This window comes from Enhydra lutris, unplaced genomic scaffold, assembly GCF_002288905.1.
Source record: "Enhydra lutris kenyoni isolate GAN:26980312 unplaced genomic scaffold, ASM228890v2 scaffoldscaffold12, whole genome shotgun sequence".
Lineage (NCBI taxonomy): Eukaryota > Metazoa > Chordata > Mammalia > Carnivora > Mustelidae > Enhydra > Enhydra lutris.
In genome coordinates this window covers 47,979,685-48,002,573 of record NW_019154096.1, presented here as the reverse complement: position 1 = coordinate 48,002,573, position 22,889 = coordinate 47,979,685, and the positions used below count along the sequence as shown (strand labels likewise).

At 39.2% G+C, this 22,889-nt stretch overlaps 1 protein-coding gene across 2 annotated transcripts in view; it reads right to left on the bottom strand.

The window, feature by feature from the left end:
• Window positions 1–1,460: 1,460 nt before the first annotated feature.
• LOC111144935 (cytochrome P450 2C41-like) overlaps window positions 1,461–22,889 on the bottom strand; it is a 26,530-nt gene continuing 5,101 nt past the window's right edge. The window contains exons 4-9 of one of the 2 annotated variants that reach the window (XM_022499543.1): window positions 19,414–19,574; window positions 17,052–17,228; window positions 10,086–10,227; window positions 9,742–9,929; window positions 4,027–4,168; window positions 1,461–1,939 (exon numbers count right to left, since the gene is read on the bottom strand). In XM_022499543.1, coding sequence (XP_022355251.1) covers window positions 1,758–1,939; window positions 4,027–4,168; window positions 9,742–9,929; window positions 10,086–10,227; window positions 17,052–17,228; window positions 19,414–19,574 — 992 coding nt within the window. In that variant the 3' untranslated portion in view covers window positions 1,461–1,757. The remainder of the gene's footprint in view (window positions 1,940–4,026; window positions 4,169–9,741; window positions 9,930–10,085; window positions 10,228–17,051; window positions 17,229–19,413; window positions 19,575–22,889) is intronic. The other variant, XM_022499544.1, reaches the window with a different exon arrangement.

Below are 22,889 nucleotides of genomic sequence, written 5' to 3'. Positions count from 1 at the left end.
TCCCAAGACCCTGGGATCGTGACCTGAGCTGAAGGCAGAGGCTTAACCCACTGAGCCATCCAGGCGCCCCTGTTTTTTAAATTTTTTAAACATTTTACTTATTTATTTGATAGAGAGATAGAACACAAGTAGGCAAAGCAACAGGCAGAGGGAGAGGAAGAAGCAGGCTCTCCACTGAGCAGGGAGCCCAATGCGGGACTCAAACCCAGGACCCCAGGATCATGACTTGAGCTGAAGGCAACTACTTAACCTACTGAGTCATCCAGGGGCCTCATGCCCATGTTTTTATTATTTAGAATTTTTCTTGGCATACTGTATAGTAGAAAAATAGCAAGTTGTAGAACATTATGTATAATACGAGCACAGTGGTAAAGATCATTTTTAATCTCATGTGTGTATGTGTATGTATAACATATATTGTGTGTGATTATATACTTTGGACATACATTATGTATATGTACATCTACCTCATATGTTATCTTAAAAATGCATGCCAAAGTATAAAATTTTTCTCTAGGAGAGGAGCAGGCAGAAGGTTAATAGGTGATGCTCATTTCATAACTTAGAAACATAAGAAAAAATTTATGGAAATTATTTGACTGGTATAAGATGTTTAGTTGTCTATGTTTTAGATAAGCCATCACACTTGTGTTAGGTATAAAACAATGTGTTGGAAAGTAGAAAAAAGAATATCTAGTGATGCCTTCCAGGGATTTTGTTCTAGGTCAGAGAGCAAAGAATACACTTAGAAGATCTGATGAGCAATATGAAAGCATATGTTAACAAGTGACTCTAAGTTTGAAACAAGTTCATACCAACATGTCTAATCTTTGGTGTTCAAAGTGACACCAAAGCAGAGAAATGAATTCTAACATGAATTATTTCTTCCCCTCATGGCTGAAATTCTATTACCCAGCTCCTGGACATAACTTTTCTCACTTTCAAATTCAAACCTCAAGTACCTATAGGTGACACAGAGCCAAGAGAGCTTTCCTGCCCTCTTCCTCTTTGTCCCTCTCTGTGCTTTCATTATGAGGACGGTGCAGTGTGGCCTCTTTGGACTCTATTTTCTTCCATTTCTTCCATTTCTTTGGACTCTATTTTCTTCCATTTCTTCCATTTCTTTGGACTCTATTTTCTTCCATTTCTTCCAAAAAAGGAAAGTCTAAGAACTGGCTCAGCAAATAGTGATGCTTTCCATTTACAACACGCAGAGGACAAATGGCTGTATGTTAGCTTATACAAATCATTTGGTTTTGTTTCACGGTGATAACAGAGTAACAGCTCAATATTAGAGAAGTATATATGGTGCCAAATACAAGTGTTACAGAGTATAAACAATAGCACAGCATGTGTGTAATGAAATTCTGGAAACATTCCTCTTTTTTTTCCCCCAAAAAAATTTTACTTGAGAGAGAGAATGAGCAGGTGAGAGAGATGAGCAAGCACGAGCCAGAGAAGCAGAGGGAGAGGGAGACACATACTCCCCACTGAGCAGGGAGCCTGATTCAGGGCTCAGTCACAGGACTCCAGGACCATGACCTGAGCCAAAGGTAGACGCTTAAATGACTGAGCCACCAGGCGCCCCTGGAAACTTTCCTTTAGCGGAGGTTGGATGTTCACTGGGTATGGAGGGAATGGGGAAACAGGAGCTGAGGTCAGAGAGTGCATCCCCAGCGGTGAGGAGGTGAATGATGCCCTAGAGGAGGAGGAGCTACAGACAACAGCACAGCAGCAGGCAGATGGTCTGCCCTTCCTCATATGGGAATGAAGCAGAGCTGGTAGGGGGGTGGGAGATGGCCAAACCCACTGGCAATTGGGGTGGTATCAATGTCCTTTGGGTCGACCAGAGATTTCAGGGTGAATTTCTGTAAAATGGTGGTCAAGAATAAAAACAGCTCCATACGGGCCAGTCCTTCTCCCACACATATTCGTTTTCCTGAAAGTAACAAACACAAGGGATCTGTTCCTTGAACACTATGTTTTGAACCGTCATAAGACATGTCACAAGAAATATATGATGAATGACCAGGCTGATGGAGAGGTGGAAGGAAGGTTAGAGGGACAGGTGGACAGAAGGGTGGAAATGCTTGCTATTCACCTAGTGTCTTAATGGGAACCCTTCATTCAACAATTAATTATTGAGTATCAGGCCTACATCAAGCACTTCACTATGTATTTCCACATTACAACTGCTCTTTTCATATTTCCAGTTTCCATACATTTTTGTAGAAACCCACTCCCTTCACCAAGTGCATTGGAGGGAGAAGGACTAAGAGAAGAGAACTCATGTATCTGTGTCTCCATTCCTACCTCTGGCATAAAGTTTAAAAAGATTTTTTTCCTTCATGTGATTCCAAAAACACGTCTAAATGTATTACTCTCTCACTTTAAAATATTCAGTGTGTCCCTGATCTGTCCTATGACAGGAGGTCAAATGGGTTGAACTGGCTCTTCACATTCTGTACCCAGTCTGAGGTTCCATATCCCTCCTTCCATATTCCAAACCCTCTACTCTTGGTTCTAGCCATACAAACTCTTCATCATTCTCCAACATACCATGACGTTTGCAGCTTTATCTCATGGTGTTCCTTTTGGTTAAGGTGCAATTCTCTTATACTTCTTTCAGGATCTATGTCTCATGCATTTCCTCTCTATAATCCCTGTGATCTCCTCAGGCAGTAGAGTCTTGCTCTCTCTGGGTATCCTCAGAATCTTATTCACTCTTCAATTAAAGCATAGATCATCACCTTGAATCATAATTTCCTGTTTATCTTTTCTACCACACTAAAATGTGCATTACTTGTAGGGAAGGCTCAGTCCTTGACATCTTGGTATGCACAGTGCAAGACCCAAAGCAGGTATTGAAAACCATCAGATAATTGAAGGGAACTCCATGGCTGGAGACTCAGTGAACACTATTGATGTGGAGACCCAATATCCAAGATACATGATCTTGAGTGGAGGACAATCAGGTGCAGGGCATCCTGCCACTTTGCAAAGGTTTCCTTGATGCCATGGTTGGTTGGCAGGTTCTGACCTTAGTTTATAGAAACATCCTTCTCTTACGGTCTACTTTGTAAAAGTGCCCCATCTTCTCTTCTTTCCCTCACTTCCTATCTGCTGTGAGTCAGCTCAAATTCCCTTTCTGCTGTTAGAATGTTGCTTATTCCAGTTCATACCTCACTGTGGGCTGGGGGTGAGCAGGAAGCTGCCTCTTCTGGTCTCCTGAGCAGCCTGGCCTTTCCTCTCCCACAACACTAGTCTTATCAGATTATAATGATCTGTTTACTAGTCTGCTTCCCTAACTAGAGTGTGAGCCCCTGTGGTGTCCATGCTGTGCTTGTGGATAGTTTTCACCCCAGAGCTCACTCTGGGAAGTGAAGAAAATACTTTAAAAAAAAAAAATATATATATATATATATATATATATATATTTGAGAGTATGAGTGGGTAGGGTGGCAGAGGGACAAGCAGATTCCCCACTGAGCAGGGAGCCTGAAGTAAGGCTTAATCCCAGGATCCTGAGAGCATGACCTGAGTTAAAGCCAGACACCTAACTGACTGAGCCACCCAGGCGCCCCACATAGAAGATACTTAACTTGGGGTACCTGGGTAGCTCAGTTGGTTAATTATCTGCCTTCAGCTCAGGACATGATCCCAGGGTTCCTGGAATTGAGCCCTGCATCAAGCTTCCTGCTCAGCAGCAACCCTGCTTCTCCTTCTCCTGTTCCCCCTGCTTGTGCTCTCACTCTTTCTCAAATAAATAAATAAAATCTTTAAAAAAAAATAAATAAAATACTTAACTCAAAGTTGAGGAGTTATATACCTTTCTCATGGCCAGTGAGTAAAGTCTAAATGAGTTTCATCTGCTGCTTAGAGGAGCTCTTGGTAGCTCAGTGATATATCTAGAGTGATGTTTCTGGTCATGGACAAAGAACAATTCTACCCACGCCAGGGGAGGCACTATGTAGTGCCACACCCCCAAAATATTTTGTCCCCTTCAGCACCTAAGGAATTTATTACCTGCTGAGAAAGGCATGAAATAATCACTCTTCTTAAAGTTGCCATTATCATCCAGGAAGTGGGCAGGGTCAAATACCCCTGGGTTGGGGAATTCTTTTTCATCATGTAGCACAGAAGTCAGTGATACTAACACATTTGTGCCCTGAAATGAACAGATGAAGATAAACTGGGTTAGAAAGAAGTTGTAGAGCTGGAAGAAATGTGGAAATAACTTAGTTCAATATTTTGATCTATATGTGAAGAATCCAAGGTCCAAAGAAGGCCCATAGGATTTCCAGCCAGAGAGACCAAGTAATAAACTGGGATGAGATTAAGGCCAGTGCTAGGCAGGATGCTAACATGGCCTCCAATAAGGTCTGAAATACCGAATGCTTGGTTACTTGCCCTCTGAATTCCCTCCACTGATCACAATGTTTGGACACTTGTGTGTCTCTTTGCTCTATTTTGTCACTTCAGTTTTCATACATCTCATGTGGATTATGGCATAGCAGGGGTCTGCTTGAGATTCTGTCTCTCCTCTCCCTCTGCCCCTCTCCCCACTCACACTGTCTCTAAAGTAAATAAAATCTTTATTTTTTTTTTTAAGAGAATATTTTCTCTCTTTTTATTTTATTTTATTTATTTATTTGACAGACAGAGATCACAAGTAGGCAGAGAGGCAGGCAGAGAGAGAGGAAGGGAAGCAGGCTCCCTGCTGAGCAGAGAGCCCGATGTGGGACTCGATCCCAGGACCCTGGGATCATGACCTGAGCCGAAGGCAGCGGCTTAACCTACTGAGCCACCCAGGCGCCCTAAAATCTTTAAAAAAAAAAATGTGGGGGAACTCTTTGTTATAGATGAATCCTAGCTATACACACACACACACACACACACATACCCCAATAATAAAATTTAAAAACTTATCATTTTTCAACAATTCAAGTAAAGATCATTAATTAATGCTAAAACTATTAGATTAATGATTTGGGAAACAGGATATTTACAAGGTCTTAAAGTACCATGCCATAGATTTTTTCTTATCAATCACCTATGAAAAATAGATCCCTAGCAATAGAGAATTATGGCAGATACCTCCTTCATAAGTGAGTAGCTTAACATCACCAATAATGGTATAGATTGGTATTGTAAGTCTCTAGCCAAATGTGATGCATTGGGACATACACAACATCACCTATGTAATTTTCTTCCCCAAAACACAGAAGTGGAATCTAATCTCAAAACAAAAACAAAAACCACCCGAACCAGACTGAGGAATATTCCACACGGTGTCCTGGACTCCTCAAAACTGTCAGCGCCTTGAAATGAGACAAATAAAGGAAATGGAACTTTTCTTTATAAAAGGGTAGCCTAAAGGGACAGATAATCAAATTACATACTTATTCCTTGATTAGCTACTATATGCCCCTTCAAAAAAAGCTATAAAAGAGTATTTTAGGATAACAGAAAAAATGTAATTATAGGCTATATATTAGATAAAATTATTGTATAGATAATAGTTCCTTGAGATGAATGCTGTTCATCTCAATGAATGTGCAGAAAGCCCTCGTTCTTAGAAGATGCATAGTGAAATATTTAGGAGTGAGGTAGATTGATGGACATAAGTAGATATGCACTTAAAATACAGATGTATATACATTTTCATATGTTATTTATATATACATAAAACATTTCATAGTCATTGTGTATGTGTGTTTAAAGGCTATTTAGATTTTCTACTTTTTTAAATTAAACATTGGAAGGAAATTCTACCCTCTAAGTTTATCATATTTAAGGTCTATAATTTTATTTACAAAGTCATTGCCTTTGGGACACCTGGGTGGCTCAGTCATTAAGTGTCTGCCTTCGGCTCAGGTCATGAACCCAGGGTCCTGGGATCAAGCCTCACATTGGACTCCCTGCTCCACATGGAGTCTGCTTCTCCCCCTCATTCCTGCTCATGCTCTCTCTCACTGTCTCTGTCTCTCTCAAATTATTTTTTTAAAAAAATCATTGCCTTATATACTTTAAGACAAATAGTATGTGAAAATATTACTTTAAGATTTAAAAAGCTAATATATTATCAATAAATGATGCTGGGATAAGTGGATATCCATAACAACAACAACAACAACAACAACAAAACATTACTACTTCACACAATAAGTAAAAATGAACTTTAAATGGATCACAGACCTAAATAGAAAATCTAAGAGCATAAAACTTGTAGAAGAAAACGTAAGGGCATATATTTGGGAAATTGTGTTGGCAACAAATTTTTCAGATAAGACACAATAACACAAGTCAAAAGAGAAATAATAAATTGAACTCCATGAAAATTCAAAACTTCTGCTCTTTGAAAGACATTCTTTGAAAACTAAAGAAAGAAAGGGAAAAAGAAAAAAACAACCCAACAGACTGAGAGTGAATGTTAGCAACACCTATATGTGATACAAGACTTGCATGGAAAATATATAAAGGATTGCAATACTTAAGTAAGGGAAATGACCCAATAAAAAATAGGAATATAATTTCAGCAAACACTCCACCAAAGAACATATATGAGTAGTCAATCAGTGCATGAAAAGAAACAAATCATCATTATATATCCAGAAAATAGAAGTAAAACAAAATGTGATATCACTACACAACCTCCTATAGGATCTAAAATTTAAAAAGACGAACCATGGCAAGTGATGGAGGGGGCCTAGAGTAACTGGAACTCTAATATGTTGCTTGTGGGAATGTAAACTGTCTCAGCCACATTTAGAAAACAGTTTGACAGTTTTTTATGAACAGTTAAGCCAAGTCCCCCTCCTAAGCATTTACCCAAAAGAAAACAAAATTTATGTCCACACAAAAATCTGTATGCAAATGTTCACAGCACCTTTATTCAAATGGCCCCAAACTGGAAATTACCCAAATATCCATCAATTAGTGAATGGATAAACAACTTGTGGCACTCGATATGATGAAAACTACTCATCAAAACAAGGAACAACTAATGATACATGTGATAACAAAGATTAATCTCAAACACATTCTGTCACTTAAAAAAGATAAAGGTTTATATTGATTACAGGTTATACTACTTTTATGTCACATTCCATTATGTTACATTCCTTAAAAGGCAAAACCGTAGAACCAGAAGTAGATCAATGGTTACCAATGGTTGAAACTGGGGGAGGTGGATTAACTGTAAAAGGAGAATGAAGGAAATTTTTGAGATGATAGAAATGTTTTATATCTTAGTTGTGCTAATTACACAACCTTACATATTGATCAAAACTCACTTGACTTTACCCTCAAAAATATGAATTTTCTTTGGTATAACTTATTGTTTCTGTATATTGTCTCTGTTCCTTTCTGTTCTATGTTACTTTTAGGCTCCCTCTTTGTGTAACAGATCCCTTTTAATATTTAATATTTCTTGCAGGGCTGATTTAGTGGTCACAAATTCTTTTAATTTGTCCTGGAAGTTTTTATCATTCCTTTTATTTTGAATAACATCCTAACTGGATAAAGTATCCTTGGCTGTATATTTTTCTAATTTAGGACCCTGAATATATCATACCAGTGCTTTCTGACTTGCCAGGTCTCTGTGGATAGGTCTGCTGCCAGTCTAATGTTTCTAGCCTTGTAGGTTATGAACCTCTTGTCCTGAGCTGTTTTCAGGATTTACTCTTTGTCTCTGAGATTTGCAAGTTTCACTATCATATGTCAAAGTGTTGACCTATTTTTATTGATTTTGAGGGGGGTTCTCTGTGCCTCCTGGATTTGGATGCCTGTTTCCTTCCCCAGATTAAGGAAGTTCTCTGCTATAATTTGCTCCAATATACCTTCTGTCTCTCTCTCTCTCTCTCTCTCTCTCTCTCTCTCCCTTTCCTCTTCTGGGATTCCAGTTATTCTAATATTGCACTTAATGGTATCACTTATCTCTTGAACTCTCCCCTCGTGATCCAGTAGTTGTTTATCTCTTTTTCTCAGCTTCTTTATTCTCCAACACTTTTGTCTTCTATATCCTTAATTCTTTCTTCTGCTTCATTTATCCTAACACTCAGAGCCTCTATTTTTTTAAAAGATTTTATTTATTTATTTGACAGAGAGAGATCACAAGTAAGCAGAGTGGCAGGCGGGGGGGGGGGGGGAAGGAGGCCCTCTGCGGGGCAAGGGGCCCGATGTGGGGCTTGATCCCAGGACTCTGAGATCGTGACCTGAGCCAAAGGCAGAGGCTTAACCCACTGAGCCAACCAGGTGCCCCAAAGCCTCTATTTTTTTACTGCATCTCATTAATAGCCTATTTGATTTCAACTTGTTTAGATTTAAGTTCTTTCATTTCTCTAGAAAGGGATTCTCTAGTGCCTTCTATGCTTCTTCCTTTTCCTTTTTTAAAAGATTTTATTTATTTGACAGAGAGAGACACAGTGAGAGGGAATACGAGCAGGGGGTGTGGGAGAGGGAGAAGCAGGCTTCCCGCTGAGCGGGAAGCCCAATGTGGGACTCGATCCCAGGACCCTGGGATCATGACCCGAGATGAATGCAGACACCCAGTGACTGAGCTACCCAGGCTCCCCTTCTATGCTTTTTTAAAGCCCAGATAAAATATACTTTTTAAGATTTTATTTATTTATTTGTCAGAGAGAGAGCACAAGCAGCAGGAGCAGCATACAGAAGGAGAAGCAGGCTCCTGGCTTAGCAAGGAGCCCAATGTTGGACTTGATCCTAGGACCTGGGGATCATGACCTGAGCTGAAGGCTAACGCTTAACTGACTAAGCTACTGATGTGCCTCTGAAGATAAGGTTTTATTTTTTTTTAAGATTTTATTTATTTGACAGACAGAGATCACAAGTAGGCTGAGAGGCAGGCAGAGAGAGAGAGGGAAGCAGGCTCCCTGCTGAGCAGAGAGCCTGATGTGGGGCTCGATCCCAGGACCCTAGGACCATGACCGGAGCCGAAAGCAGAGGCTTTAACCCACTGAGCCACCCAGGCGCCCCTGAAGATAAGGTTTTAAATATTACAGAAAAAAAAAAAAAAAACCACTTAGGTCAGTCATGTCCAATACAGTAGACTTGAGTGATCCATGGTTAATTAGATTCAAATTATTAACAATGATAAGTGAATTTGGAAAGGTTGGTAGATATGAGGTCACCAAAATAATAAAATCAATTATTTTCCATATTCCAAAAAAGTAGAAAAGGCATTTAAAAAATTATACAATTTATAATAACATTAAAAATATCATTTACCTAGGAAAAATCTAAAAGATGTACAAGCCACTATATTGAAAACAATATTGAAACAAATTAAAGAAAGCCCAAATAAATTAGGAGAATACACCATATCCATAAATTGAAAGATTCAACATTCCAACATGTCAATTCTTTCCAAGTTAATTTACTATCACCCTGATAAAAACCATTGCCAAGTGCTTTGGATAATTGGCAAATTGATACTACAATTTATTTGGAAATGTAAATAGCTAAGAGTAGCCAAAACAATATTAAAGAAATAGAACAAATTTGGAAGAATTACACAGTCAATATCAAAACCCATTATAAAAATGTATAGCCTCAAAAAAAAATGTATAGCCTCAAACTGGAAACAGCACAAAGTCCATCAAGCTGCCACATGTATAATTCTTGCACTCTCTCATCTGTACTGGTAGAGGATTGAAACCACACCGTGAATATGAGAACTTCAAGAGCACTGAAGTCAGGTGTAGGAGAAACACATCTTACCTTGGGGATGACATAGTTTCTGAACTTAATGTCACGGGTCACTGCATGAGGCAGGCTGTTTGGGATAAGATCAATATATCTCTGGATCTCGTGCAATACCGCATTCATATAGGGCATGCGGCTCCTGTCTTGCATGCAAGGGCTCTGGCATCTGCCAATTACACGCTCAATCTCTTCCTGGACTTTAGCTGATAAAACACAAATGAGACAGATGAAAAAAGAGAAAATGCATATATATTTACATGCCAATTCGGGTTCTATGAACACTTTGAAGGTGCTCCAACATCATTATAAACATCAGTTATATGCCCAGAAGTACACCCTGCCCACCATGTTGGCCATACCTGTGACTTCTGGGTGCTTCAGCAGAAGCAGGAGACTATATCGTAGGGTGGTGCTTGTCGTTTCTGTCCCAGCTCCAAATAAATCAGATATACTGTTTACTAAGTTTTCAAAAGTAAACTTCAACTGATTGTCGTCATTTTCCTAGGAATTATTTGATGTAATTATTTGCTGGTTTGGCAGCATACGTAATTATAATAAATCTAAAATAACACATTGTTATATAATTAAGCAAACTTGCCTACAGATTCCATTTCCTAGCCTCTTTTGCAGCTACACTGGCCAAGCAACATATTTCTTACCAAAGGACTATTTTTTTTTTCTTAAAGATTTTATTTTATTTATTTGAAAGAGAGAGAACAAATGAGAGAGCAAGCACAAGAGTGGGGAGAGGGCGAGAGGGAGAGAGAGAAGCAGACTCCCCACTGAGCAGGGAGGCCAACGTGGAGCTCGATCCCAGGACCCTGGAATCTTGATCTGCTGCTTAACCTAGTAAGCCACCCAGGCGCCTCCCAATGGCCTCTTGGTGTCACTTTCCTTCCTTCTTTTTGCTACATGCCTACACAGATATGTTGGTGGAAGTAGTGTAGACATCATCTTGAAACATGATGAACATGAATTCTACACAGTAGGTATGCTAAAGAAAAATGGAAGGCACATGAGTCCATGATACTTCAGGGCTACTGTACAAGTCCTGGACTGCCCAACATGAGAGTTTCTGTACCTGAAAAAAATACACCATTTCTTTTTTTTTTAAGGTGGTTTTTTTTTAATTTATGTATTTGACAGAGAGAGAGAGAGAGAGAGAGAGAGATCGAAAGTAGGCAGAGAGGCACTCCCCACTATTTCTTTAAAACATTGTTAATTGGGGGGCACCTGGGTGGTTCAGTGGGTTAAAGCCTCTGGTCATGATCTCAGGATCCTGGGATCGACCCCGCGCATTGGGCTCTCTGCTCAGCAGGGAGCCTGCTTCCCCTCCTCTCTCTGCCTGCCTCTCTGCCTACTTGTGATCTCAGTCTGTAAATAAATAAATAAAATCTTTAAAAAAAATTGTTAATTGGGTTTTCTCTTGTTGGTAGGCAAACACAATCTTATCTGATAGAAATGAGTAAATTAGAGCCATATCTTAAAAAATGGTATAAGCCAGTATCAAGAGTTTGTAATTCTCTTCTGTTACAGAATTTATGTAGACTCTATATTGCCTAAAAACTCATTACAAAGTTGAAAATATGCAAAAGCTAACATGGCAGCACATCCTAGAACAGATTGTAGCGAGAACAAATTTACAAAGACAAAAGGGGGCCAGCCCCTATGGTACTCCAGATGTAAGGCAGGACAATTTGGTTTGGGAAATAAGTGCAGGAATTAGTGCAGATATATAAATAGAAGAAATATTACAGACTTGAAGACAGAAAATTTGGACATTAACTGCCCATAAAGGATGAAGGAGACTATGGGAGTAAGGCAGATGCTTAGAATAAGACACCGAATGAATAGAGATCTCATAACTTTTCATAGGGAGAGTAAAAGCACCTCACAAGGAAAACTAAAGCTGGTTTAAGATAAGGGTGACACAAAATTGAAAAAAACAATGGGGCCATTTAAAATATTGACTATGGAGATCGCTAAAATTAAAAAAAAAATTTCTTCCTATCCAGTCCTCTGGGCCAACATTAATTTAATAAGGTTCTTACAATCCCCAAGTGACCTGTGGCATGCCTAGATTGTCATCAACTCCATTAAGACAGGCTTAACCTCAACAGCTGTATTTGCTAGACCCACTGGTAACATCAACGTCACACACTTTTCTAACCTTTCCAAACTAAAACTACTCTAAAGCCAGGAAAAAGAGTAGGGCACTTATAAACCATTATTAGCATTTCATCTATTGAAGTGAATTTGAAGAATCAGTGCTTACATACACATAGATTATCAATTTTAGCCAATTTTATGCCTAAGTTTTCTTCTAGGAGTTTTATATTTTTAGCTCTTACATTTAGGTTTTTGATCCACCACACTTCCACCCAAGGTTAAATATAAACTTATCATATGATCTAGCAATTCTACCACCAGGTATATACCCAAGAGAAATTAAAACATAGATCTACACAAAAACTTGCACACAAATGTCCATAGAAGCATTATTCATAAGAGCCAAAAACCCAGCGGCGCCGGTGTGGCTCAGCTGGTTAAGCATTTGCCTTTGGTTCAGGTCATGGTCCCAGCGTCCTGGGATCAAGCCTGGAATTGGGCTCCCTGTTCAGTGGGGAGCCTGCTTCTCCCTCTCCCTCTGCCTCTCCCTCTGGCTCATGCTCTCTCATTCTCTCTCAAATAAATAAAATCTTAGAAAGAAAAGAAAAAGAGCCAAAAACCCAGAAACAATCAAAATGTCCATCAACCAAGGAGTAGATACATAAAACATGGTATATCCTCTCCAGAATATCATTCAAGCACATAAAGGAGTGAAATGAAAGAAGCTAGAACAAAATACAGTATAATTTCATTAATATGAAACATCCAGAATAGCAAATCTATATCGACAGAAAGTAGAGAAGTGAAGCCTGAAAGCTGGAAGGGTCTGGGGGACAGTGGAGATAACTACTCAAGCTTATGGGGTTTCTTTTGAGGGTGATGAAAATGTTTGGTAATTGATTGTGGTGGTGGTTGCACAACTCTGAAAATACACAACTACTGAATTATACTTGAAATGTGGGGAGGGTATGGCATGTGAATTATACTCAGTGTAGATATTAAGAATAAGAAAAAATGTCTTGTTGTTGGTGTAGAGAAATGCAACTGATTTCTGGGCATTGATTTTATATCCTGACACTTTACTGAATTCCTGTACAAGTTCTAGCAGTTTTGGAGTGGAGTCTTTTGGGTTTTCCACATATAGTATCATATCATCTGCGAAGAGTGATAGTTTGACTTCTTCTTTGCCAATTTGGATGCCTTTAATTTCCTTTTGTTGTCTGATTGCTGAGGCTAGGACTTCTAGTACTATGTTGAATAGCAGTGGTGATAACGGACATCCCTGCCGTGTTCCTGACCTTAGCGGAAAAGCTTTCAGTTTTTCTCCATTGAGAATGATATTTGCGGTGGGTTTTTCATAGATGGCTTTGATAATATTGAGGTATGTGCCCTCTATCCCTACACTTTGAAGAGTTTTGATCAGGAAGGGATGCTGTACTTTGTCAAATGCTTTTTCAGCATCTATGGAGAGTATCATATGGTTCTTGTTCTTTCTTTTATTAATGTGTTGTATCACATTGATTGATTTGTGGATGTTGAACCAACCTTGCAGCCCTGGAATAAATCCCACTTGGTCGTGGTGAATAATCCTTTTAATGTACTGTTGAATCCTATTGGCTAGTATTTTGGTGAGAATTTTTGCATCTGTGCTCATCAAGGATATTGGTCTGTAGTTCTCTTTTTTGATGGGATCCTTGTCTGGTTTTGGGATCAAGGTGATGCTGGCCTCATAAAATGAGTTTGGAAGTTTTCCTTCCATTTCTATTTTTTGGAACAGTTTCAGGAGAATAGGAATTAGTTCTTCTTTAAATGTTTGGTAGAATTCCCCCGGGAAGCCATCTGGCCCTGGGCTTTTGTTTGTTTGGAGATTTTTGATGACTGTTTCAATCTCCTTACTGGTTATGGGTCTGTTCAGGCTTTCTATTTCTTCCTGGTTCAGTTGTGGTAGTTTATATGTCTCTAGGAATGCATCCATTTCTTCCAGATTGTCAAATTTGTTGGCGTAGAGTTGCTCATAGTATGTTCTTATAATTGTCTGTATTTCTTTGGTGTTCGTTGTGATCTCTCCTCTTTCATTCATGATTTTATTTATTTGGGTCCTTTCTCTTTTCTTTTTGATAAGTCTGGCCAGGGGTTTATCGATCTTATTAATTCTTTCAAAGAACCAGCTCCTAGTTTCGTTGATTTGTTCTATTGTTTTTTTTGGTTTCTATTTCATTGATTTCTGCTCTGATCTTTATGATTTCTCTTCTCCTGCTGGGTTTAGGGTTTCTTTCTTGTTCTTTCTCTAGCTCTTTTAGGTGTAGGGTTAGGTTGTGTACCTGAGACCTTTCTTGTTTCTTGAGAAAGGCTTGTACTGCTATATATTTTCCTCTCAGGACTGCCTTTGTTGTGTCCCACAGATTTTGAAACGTTGTGTTTTCATTATCATTTGTTTCCATGAATTTTTTCAACTCTTCTTTAATTTCCTGGTTGACCCATTCATTCTTTAGAAGGATGCTGTTTAGTCTCCATGTATTTGGGTTCTTTCCAAATTTCCTCTTGTGATTGAGTTCTAGCTTAACTCAACACCCAAAGAACAAACAATCCAATCAAGAAATGGGCAGAGGACATGAACAGACATTTCTGCAAAGAAGACATCCAGATGGCGAACAGACACATGAAAAAGTGCTCCACATCACTCGGCATCAGGGAAATACAAATCAAAACCACAATGAGATACCACCTCACACCAGTCAGAATGGCTAAAATTAACAAGTCAGGAAATGACAGATGCTGGCGAGGATGCGGAGAAAGGGGAACCCTCCTACACTGTTGGTGGGAATGCAAGCTGGTGCAACCACTCTGGAAAACAGCATGGAGGTTCCTCAAAATGTTGAAAATAGAACTACCCTATGACCCAGCAATTGCACTGCTGGGTATTTACCCTAAAGATACAAACATAGTGATCCGAAGGGGCACGTGCACCCGAATGTTTATAGCAGCAATGTCTACAATAGCCAAACTATGGAAAGAACCTAGATGTCCATCAACAGACAAATGGATAAAGAAGATGTGGCATATATACACAATGGAATACTATGCAGCCATCAAAAGAAATGAAATCTTGCCATTTGCGACGACGTGGATGGAACTAGAGGGTATCATGCTTAGCGAAATAAGTCAATCGGAGAAAGACAACTATCATATGATCTCCCTGATATGAGGGAGAGGAGATGCAACATGGGGGGTTAAGGGGGTAGGAGAAGAATAAATGAAACAAGATGGGATTGGGAGGGAGACAAACCATAAGTGACTCTTAATCTCACAAAACAAACTGAGGGTTAATGGGGGGAGGGGGGTTGGGGGGGTGGGATTATGGACATTGGGGAGGGTATGTGCTATGGTGAGTGCTGTGAATTGTGTAAACCTGGCGATTCACAGACCTGTACCCCTGGGGATAAAAAGATATTATATGTTTAAAAAAAAATTATGGAAATAAAATGTATTCATTATTCACTAATAAAAAAAAAGAATAAGAAAAAATGGAATAATTAGCTAGAATCTAAATACTATAATGAAGTCCAGAGGAACAATGCAGTTTTTAAATATAATATTAAGGAAATACTGTTAATTGATATATGAGAGATGTCAGCACCCAGGACCAGTGGAAAGGCTTCCTAGCATTAAGGAAATTGCTCAAAATATATGCAAAATACAAAAACATTTATATGGGTGCATTATTCTGGGAAGGTGTCCATACTTTGTGTATGTATGTGTTTCAATAAAACTTTATTTATAAAGACAGATGAGCTTTGCCAGTCTTTGATCTAAATAAAAGTGGAAGGGGAACAGAGTTGGAAGATAAAAAAACATTGCCCTAACAGCAGAGAAAGCAGAGAAACTTCCAGTTTCTTCAAACAATTCCACCACCTTCTTCACTCCATTGCACCTAGAATATGTGATTCGAGTGTCCAACTGAAATCCAAGGACAATTCTTTGACAATCAACTTCATCAGCATCTTTTTTCCTTCCCATGTTAGCCTACTCACCGTTTCTCATTTCTGACCAAAGCTACAAAGTGATTGGATAAAGTGATGGCCTCAATAAGGAATTTCATTCTCTAGAATAAGCTTTTTATAATGCACTCTGGATTCTGCCTCTCCCCCATTCAAGGATGTTGCTTTGGTACAAGTGTCCTTATGGCATCTACATTACTTTTGTCACACAATTTCCAGCTTGACCCTATCACTCATCATATTCACTATTCAGATTTACTATCTCAATCTTTCACTCCTTGGTTAAATTTCTAAAATAGGATATCTGTTCTTATTACTAAAATCTCCCATGCAGTCCTTACTTCTCCTTTCCTCCCACTAAAATCAGCCTCTATAGATCTCTGAGATGTGACAAAATGAACAATTTGATTTTATTACAGGATTCCCTGTATTTCCATGGTCCAGACTTTTTTCATCAAATGAAAGTCAAGAAATGAAAAATCTCACAGTTGGTCCTTGGGCCCCATTCTTATCATACAGCTCATTCTACAGGACTCCCAGGATAATTTTCCCCAATAATTATTTGTATTCCACTCTTGTTCAGGCTCATACATCTACCTGAGCAAATCAAAACTTTTCATGCCAACATTCAGTCTTACAGTTACTTGACAGGCACCAACCTCCAACTCTATATCTGTCCAAATCCATTTTGGTTACACTCAGTGAAGACTTCCTTTTTCCATCCATCTAATCTCTTTGCCAACACGTACTTCTGAACCTCTCATCATACCATTCTACCAATCTGAAATTCCCTCCCCTATTCTTATTGCAAATATTTTGAAGCTCTACATCAGCCCTCAGTACAAGCAGGAAGCCCAGCTAGGTTAAACATTTCCTTCTTATTCTCCCACACACTGAGATAAGATCACATATACCTTCATTTTAAGGCTCCATATTTTGTAATTTCTAATTTGTGTTTTTATTTCCCCTAAAGTGTACATTATCTTTCTCTTCAGGTAGAAACTTAATAGGTTCCACATATCCTAGTTATTTGACAATTCAATCTTAGATTGAGTGATGTTCCATGATGCTCAATCCAGGTAGATCCATGCATACAGAAGTACCTAAAGTGTCTGTCAAGCATTTCTTGCCTGATGATTTAAACATCCTCATGAGCACTAATCAGTGAACAAAAGAAATGCAGGCAAACAAATAACGGATCTGTCATTAACATTTTACCTGTGCCATTTTCATCAGGAAGTAATCAATGAAGTCCTGAGGATTGTTCACTTCCAAGGATTCTTTGTGTTCTTTTATTTTCTCCAAAATGTAATTATTTATAAAAACAGAATTTTTAAGCATTGTGTTATGACTTCCTGGGAGATAATCAAGGACAGCAGCGAAGCTATTGTAGACCTTAGAGATTAAAAAATATATATATATTAAATTTTAAAACATGTATTGAAGACATATAGAAGATATGTCAAGCCCTGGTTAAAAAAGGAGATGAAGAGAAAATGGTCTCTGTCTCCTGGAAGAGCATTTTATATTGTGTATATAAAGTAATTCTCTGTGCTCATGGAGATATGTAAGGGAGAAAACTCTGACCAGATGATGAAATACGACAATAACGTCCTATACTCATACATCGTCCACCTTATAGTATTAAAGCATCTTTACATCAATTCTCTCATGTTTTATATTAATTCTTCCATACAACCTTGAAATATAGAATGCCATGAATTACTATGATTCACATTTTATAGATGAAGACTGAGGTTAAGGGAGTTTGGACAACCTCATACACAGCACAAAGCTACTCCTTCATCAGTGCATCCTGGCAGCACCTTTGGTCCCAAATGTTTTCCCTGCTTAAAGGAGACATTCTCTTCCTTCCTAGATTAGCATATTTCTGCTAAGTAATGTGATGAAGAGGTCACTAAGTGTGAGTGGAGGACAAATTTTTTAGGCAATGGGAACCTTTCAGCAAGGGCCTGGATGCCCACTGAGTGTGCTATCAGCACGTTTCTGGGCAGTCACCAAAAAAAGGGCTTTGGAATTTGGGGGAAAGACCACTGGCCAGGGAGTCAATAGGCTTGAATTCCACCAGCTCCATATTTGGACTTATCTTCTCTCTTTTTTTTTTAAGATTTTATTTATTTATTTGACAGAGAGAGAGAGATCACAAGCAGGCAGAGAGACAGGCAGAGAAAGGGAAGGAAGCAGGCTCCCTGCTGAGCAGGGAGCCCGATGCGGGGGTCGATCCCAGGACCCTGAGATCATGACCTGAGCTGAAGGCAGAGTCTTAACCGAATGATGTCACCCAGGCACCCCGGACATTTATCTTCTTATCTGTGAAATAAAGGTTTTGACTCTCTTTTCAACATGTACACTCCATGAGGTTTGCCCTGGGCAAGAGTGTGGTATTCAAAAACTCACTTCACTGAGTATGACCAGTGAAAATGCCAGAGTGGATATCTCCAAAGGCAGGACACTCCAAAAAAAGAGAGCTGAGATTTTTTGCAAAACCATGAGAATCAACTTGTCAGAACTCTAGAAAACAAAGGCTTACAGCAATCAAGTGAATGCTGAATCCCGAAAAAGGCAACTTGAAAATGGTGGAAAAGTCTGTGTAACTTTTAATTTGCCCTCTTCTACCTCCTTCCTGGTTTGGCAGTGGTCTTAATAAGGGCAGCTTCTTGTGTGGGCTTCTGGTTTCCAGTGCAAGAGACTAGACTAGACCTTACAAAAAATTGTGTTTTCTGTTGCAACTGCTCTGGGGCAACCTGAAGGACTGACACAGGCTCTTGTCTTTGTCATCAGACTAGAGCTCAGGGTGGAGAGCAGCAGGCGTGTCTCAAAAACTCTGTAAGGCAAATGAATAACCTGGGGCAAAGACTAGTTAAGACATAAGATAGAGCACCAGAATCCTGGGAAGAAAAGCTGGGGAGAAAGTATCTTCTGGTATTAGGGCATTCCAAAGTACCCAGGTATATTGAGGAATTTAGACATTTTAAAATTTAGAAACCAGGACATCGGCTAAGAAAAGACCCCAGAAGACCCTAAGCTTTCACCTCTAGCTGATCTTGGCTCAATGTAAGCAACAAGACTGAGAAAGAATTGAAGGATCCGGTGAAAGCACTGAAGGAGTGCTCCAGTCCAGAACCAATTTGGAAGAGTTCATTTGTTTGGTCCTGTCTTCCTTCCTTCCTCCCTTCCTCTCTGTCCCCTTCTTCCTCTCTCTTTCTCCCCGCACACCCTTTTTGCAGCCCCTCACACTCAAGGAAAACTGCAGCAAACACTAGCTGAACACAAAGAAACAGAGATTTCAGAGACCACACATGATGAAGAAGAGGAGACTTAGAAACATGGTCCAGAAAAGTCACGAAATAAACAAATATCTATAGCCTACAGAAAGCAAAAAGCAACACGAACCTAAAGCAAGCAGAACAAACAAGACAAAACAAATCTCAAGGAGGGGGAGGAACCTCATTTCCACAGTTACATTATAGTATCCAAAATGTCCAGTTTTCATTTACTTCACAGCATGGTCCATACAGAATTTTGGATGTGTCAGAGGGAAGACCTCACATGACCTTACCTGAATCCATGGGGAACTCAGAATCTCGAAGTTTTCATTAAATATTTTCAGGAAGCCCATTAAAGTCTGATCTGTATAATCAAAACGATTTTGGAAAATGATGGAACAGATCACATTGCAGGAAGCACAGCCCAGGACAAAAGTGGGATCATAGGGTAAGGCTAAAGAATAGGAAAGATTTAGAAAATACCATTAAAATATACATATAAAACTCTTTGTTGTTCATAATAGGTAATTTTAGGATCTCTAAAACAATAGCAATCCCCTTGTCAGCGAAGATTTCAGCATGCTCAAAATCAACACATCACCTTTCCCTTAAATGGGAAGTCCATCCCACCCTAGTTTGTTTAGTAACAATCTTCCAAATACTCCATTTAGATCACTACCTTTTTTTACTTGATTCTGACCCAAGGTGACTATTACTTTGAAGAGCAAAAGAAAAAACTTTAAAGACGCCACTTTTAAAAACACCTAATGGTGCACCTGGCTGGCTCAGTAGGTGGAGCCAGCACCTGACTCTTGATCTTGGGGTCATGTGTTCAAGTCCCACCTTGGGTGTGGAGATTACTTAAAAATAATAATAAAAATACATTTTTTAAAAACACCTAATAATTTAAGTTATCAATGCAGAATCACACCTGTCTGGTAAACGTGTACACTCCTGTAGGAAGGAAGAAATAGTTCGGGACCTGGAAACCTTCTATAGATAATGAATAGTTAAAGTAAATTATGTGTAAAATCAGCAGAGGAAAAGATTAAAGAAGGAAAGATGATGGAAAAATTCAGGTATTTTGATGGAACAAACAAAAAAGCAAAAGGTATCCATGTTGTCTGAGAGGAAAACTAACACAAATGAATAAAATTATAGTGCAGATTTGTTTGCCTCAGACAAAAGTAAAATAAGAAATTTTCACTTCAAACGTAAATCACAGGTAAGGCAAAGAAAAAAGATTAAATTTGCAAATAGAGTCCTGAGGTACCTGGCTGGCTCAGTAGGCAGAGCATGTGACTCTTAATCTCAGGGTCATAAGATCAAGCCCCATGTTCAGCATGGAACTTGCTTAAAAAAAATTTTTTTAATATAAAAAAATTGGGGCACCTGGGTGGCTCAGTGGGTTAAGCCTCTGCCTTCAGCTCAGGTCATGATCTCAGGGTCCTGGGATAGAGCCCCACATCGGGCTCTCTGCTCAGCGGGGAGCCTGCTTCCATCCTCTCTCTCTGCCTGCCTCTTTGCCTATTTGTGATTTCTCTCTCTGTGTCAAATAAATAAATAAAATCTTTAAAATTTTTTTTAAATTTAAAAAGGAAAAGGCAATAAATGGAATTCTTGTGTTTCTTTATTACAATACAAAAAATAATAATTTCCTTTAGGAAATAGGGTCCCTCATCGTCAATCAGGCCCCACATTTTTTGGACAGCCTGCCCTCTTATGGAATTCTGGAGTATTGCTAATATATAGCCATTAGCAGAAGACCATAGTTATAAATTTTTAATTGGACTATTATTTAGGCCAATTCTGTCATTTTACAGATAAATTAAAGCAGAGGAAAAATTTTATTTTTTAGTGAGAAATGTTTAAATGTAATTGCTATAATCAAATGATCAATAAACTTTATATGCAAAAGGCCCCCAAATTCACATCAGTGATGTAATTAAGGGTGACCAGAATCCAAAATGAGAGGGAATTAAAAAATAGGAAACGTGTTTGGGTAACTGCTTCTATTCCAGACTCTTTTTTTCCCCCTTAAAGATTATTTATTTATTTATTTACTTGACAGAGAAAGCACACGCAAGGAGAAGCAGGCTTCCCCCTGAGTAGAGAGCCTGATGTGACACTCTATCCCAGGACCCTGGGATCATGACTGGAGCTGAAGGCAGACACTTAACAACTGAGCCACCCAGGTGCCCCCAGACTCTTTTTCAGTTGAAACACTTGAGGACACTAAGCTTTCAGAGAAACTTTAGAAGGTAGTGGATAATTTGGGAAGGTCTTGAGGTTTATTTCTGTGTGTGTGTGTGTGTGTGTGTGTGTGTGTGTGTGTGAGAGAGAGAGAGAGAGAGAGAGAGAGATTCACAGCTAAAATAGGTACTTTTAGGATTTTTCACTTCATTTGAGAGAATTTAAAAGCAGGGTAATTTGGAATCCAGAGTGAAAATCAGATTCATCGTGACAAGCACTTCATAGAGTGGCAGAGGGGGTTAAACAATTAGCATAAAAGTTCTAACCCTGAGAATCCTGGATGGCTTAGTAGGTTAAGCGTCTACCTTCAGCTCAGGTCATAATCCCAGGGTCCTGGGATCAAGTCCTGCATCAGGCGCCTTGCTCAGCAGGGAGTCTGCTTCTCCGTCTGCCTGCTGCTCCCCTGCCTGTGCGTGTTCATGCTCTCTCTCTCTCTCTCTCTGACAAATAAATAAAATCTTAAAAAAAAAAAAGTTCTAACCCCAAATCCCACTGTGCTTTAAAATGTGCTTGCAATTCTGTTTTCATTCAGATGATGAGGCCAATAGATCAGGGAAGGTACCCATTGAAAAGAGAGTTTGTTACTCATAGTTCCCAGGAAGAGAAGTGCATCACACAAGGCCACATGGAGAAGGACCAAAGAAGGTCAGGAGGCAGGAGGAGCAAGGGGAAAGTGGGAGGCACGAGGGGAAAGCATGTTCCAGAGCCTTTACTGAGGTTTTCATGGGAAAGAATGAGCAAGGCAGGATAGGTATGCTAAGTAAATTTAGGACTGGATAGCTTGAATATTTGCAGAGGGCTATGGGCTATAGCAGTATTAACTGGTTATCCAGTGACTGGCCCTGGTTTCATTTAGAGCAGGGAGAGTATTGGCTCGGTGTGTGGGAATTTGGTGATGGAGGCAACTTGGGGGTGTGGGCCTTGGATAGGTTGATTTATAAATCAAAGACAATATGTTTGCTGTATCTAGTAATTAGCTACCCCAGGAGAGGAGGTTGCTCCCTGGTTCTGAAAGGCCCCTAAAATGTCAAAACATCACAAAATAGAGAAAGTTTAAAACATGATTAAGAGACCGATAAAAGAGGGGTACCTGAAGGCAGCTCGGGTATGATTCTGGGGTCCTGGGATAGAGCCCCACACTGGGCTCTCTGCAGGGAACCTGCTTTTCCCTCTCCCTCCGCCTGCAGCTCCCCCCAATTGTGCTCTCTCTCTCTCTCTCTGTATCCAATAAATAAATAAATAAATAAATAATTTTTAAAAATAGGCCAATAAAAAAATAAATAAATTGTAAAAAAAATTTTTAAAAGACCAGTAAAAGAGAGTAAAATGAATCAAGCTAAAAACAGAGCCAAAGGCAGGGTAAAGAGTTATTAATGATAGCTGAAGCCTAATTAAGTAAATCATTTTATAACCTGGTATTTGTGTAAGTTTCAGGGTTATGCTATAACATGCATTTCTTAACATATATTGAAGGGTATTAGAGTAAATAGGGAACAACATTAAATAACTCAAACTG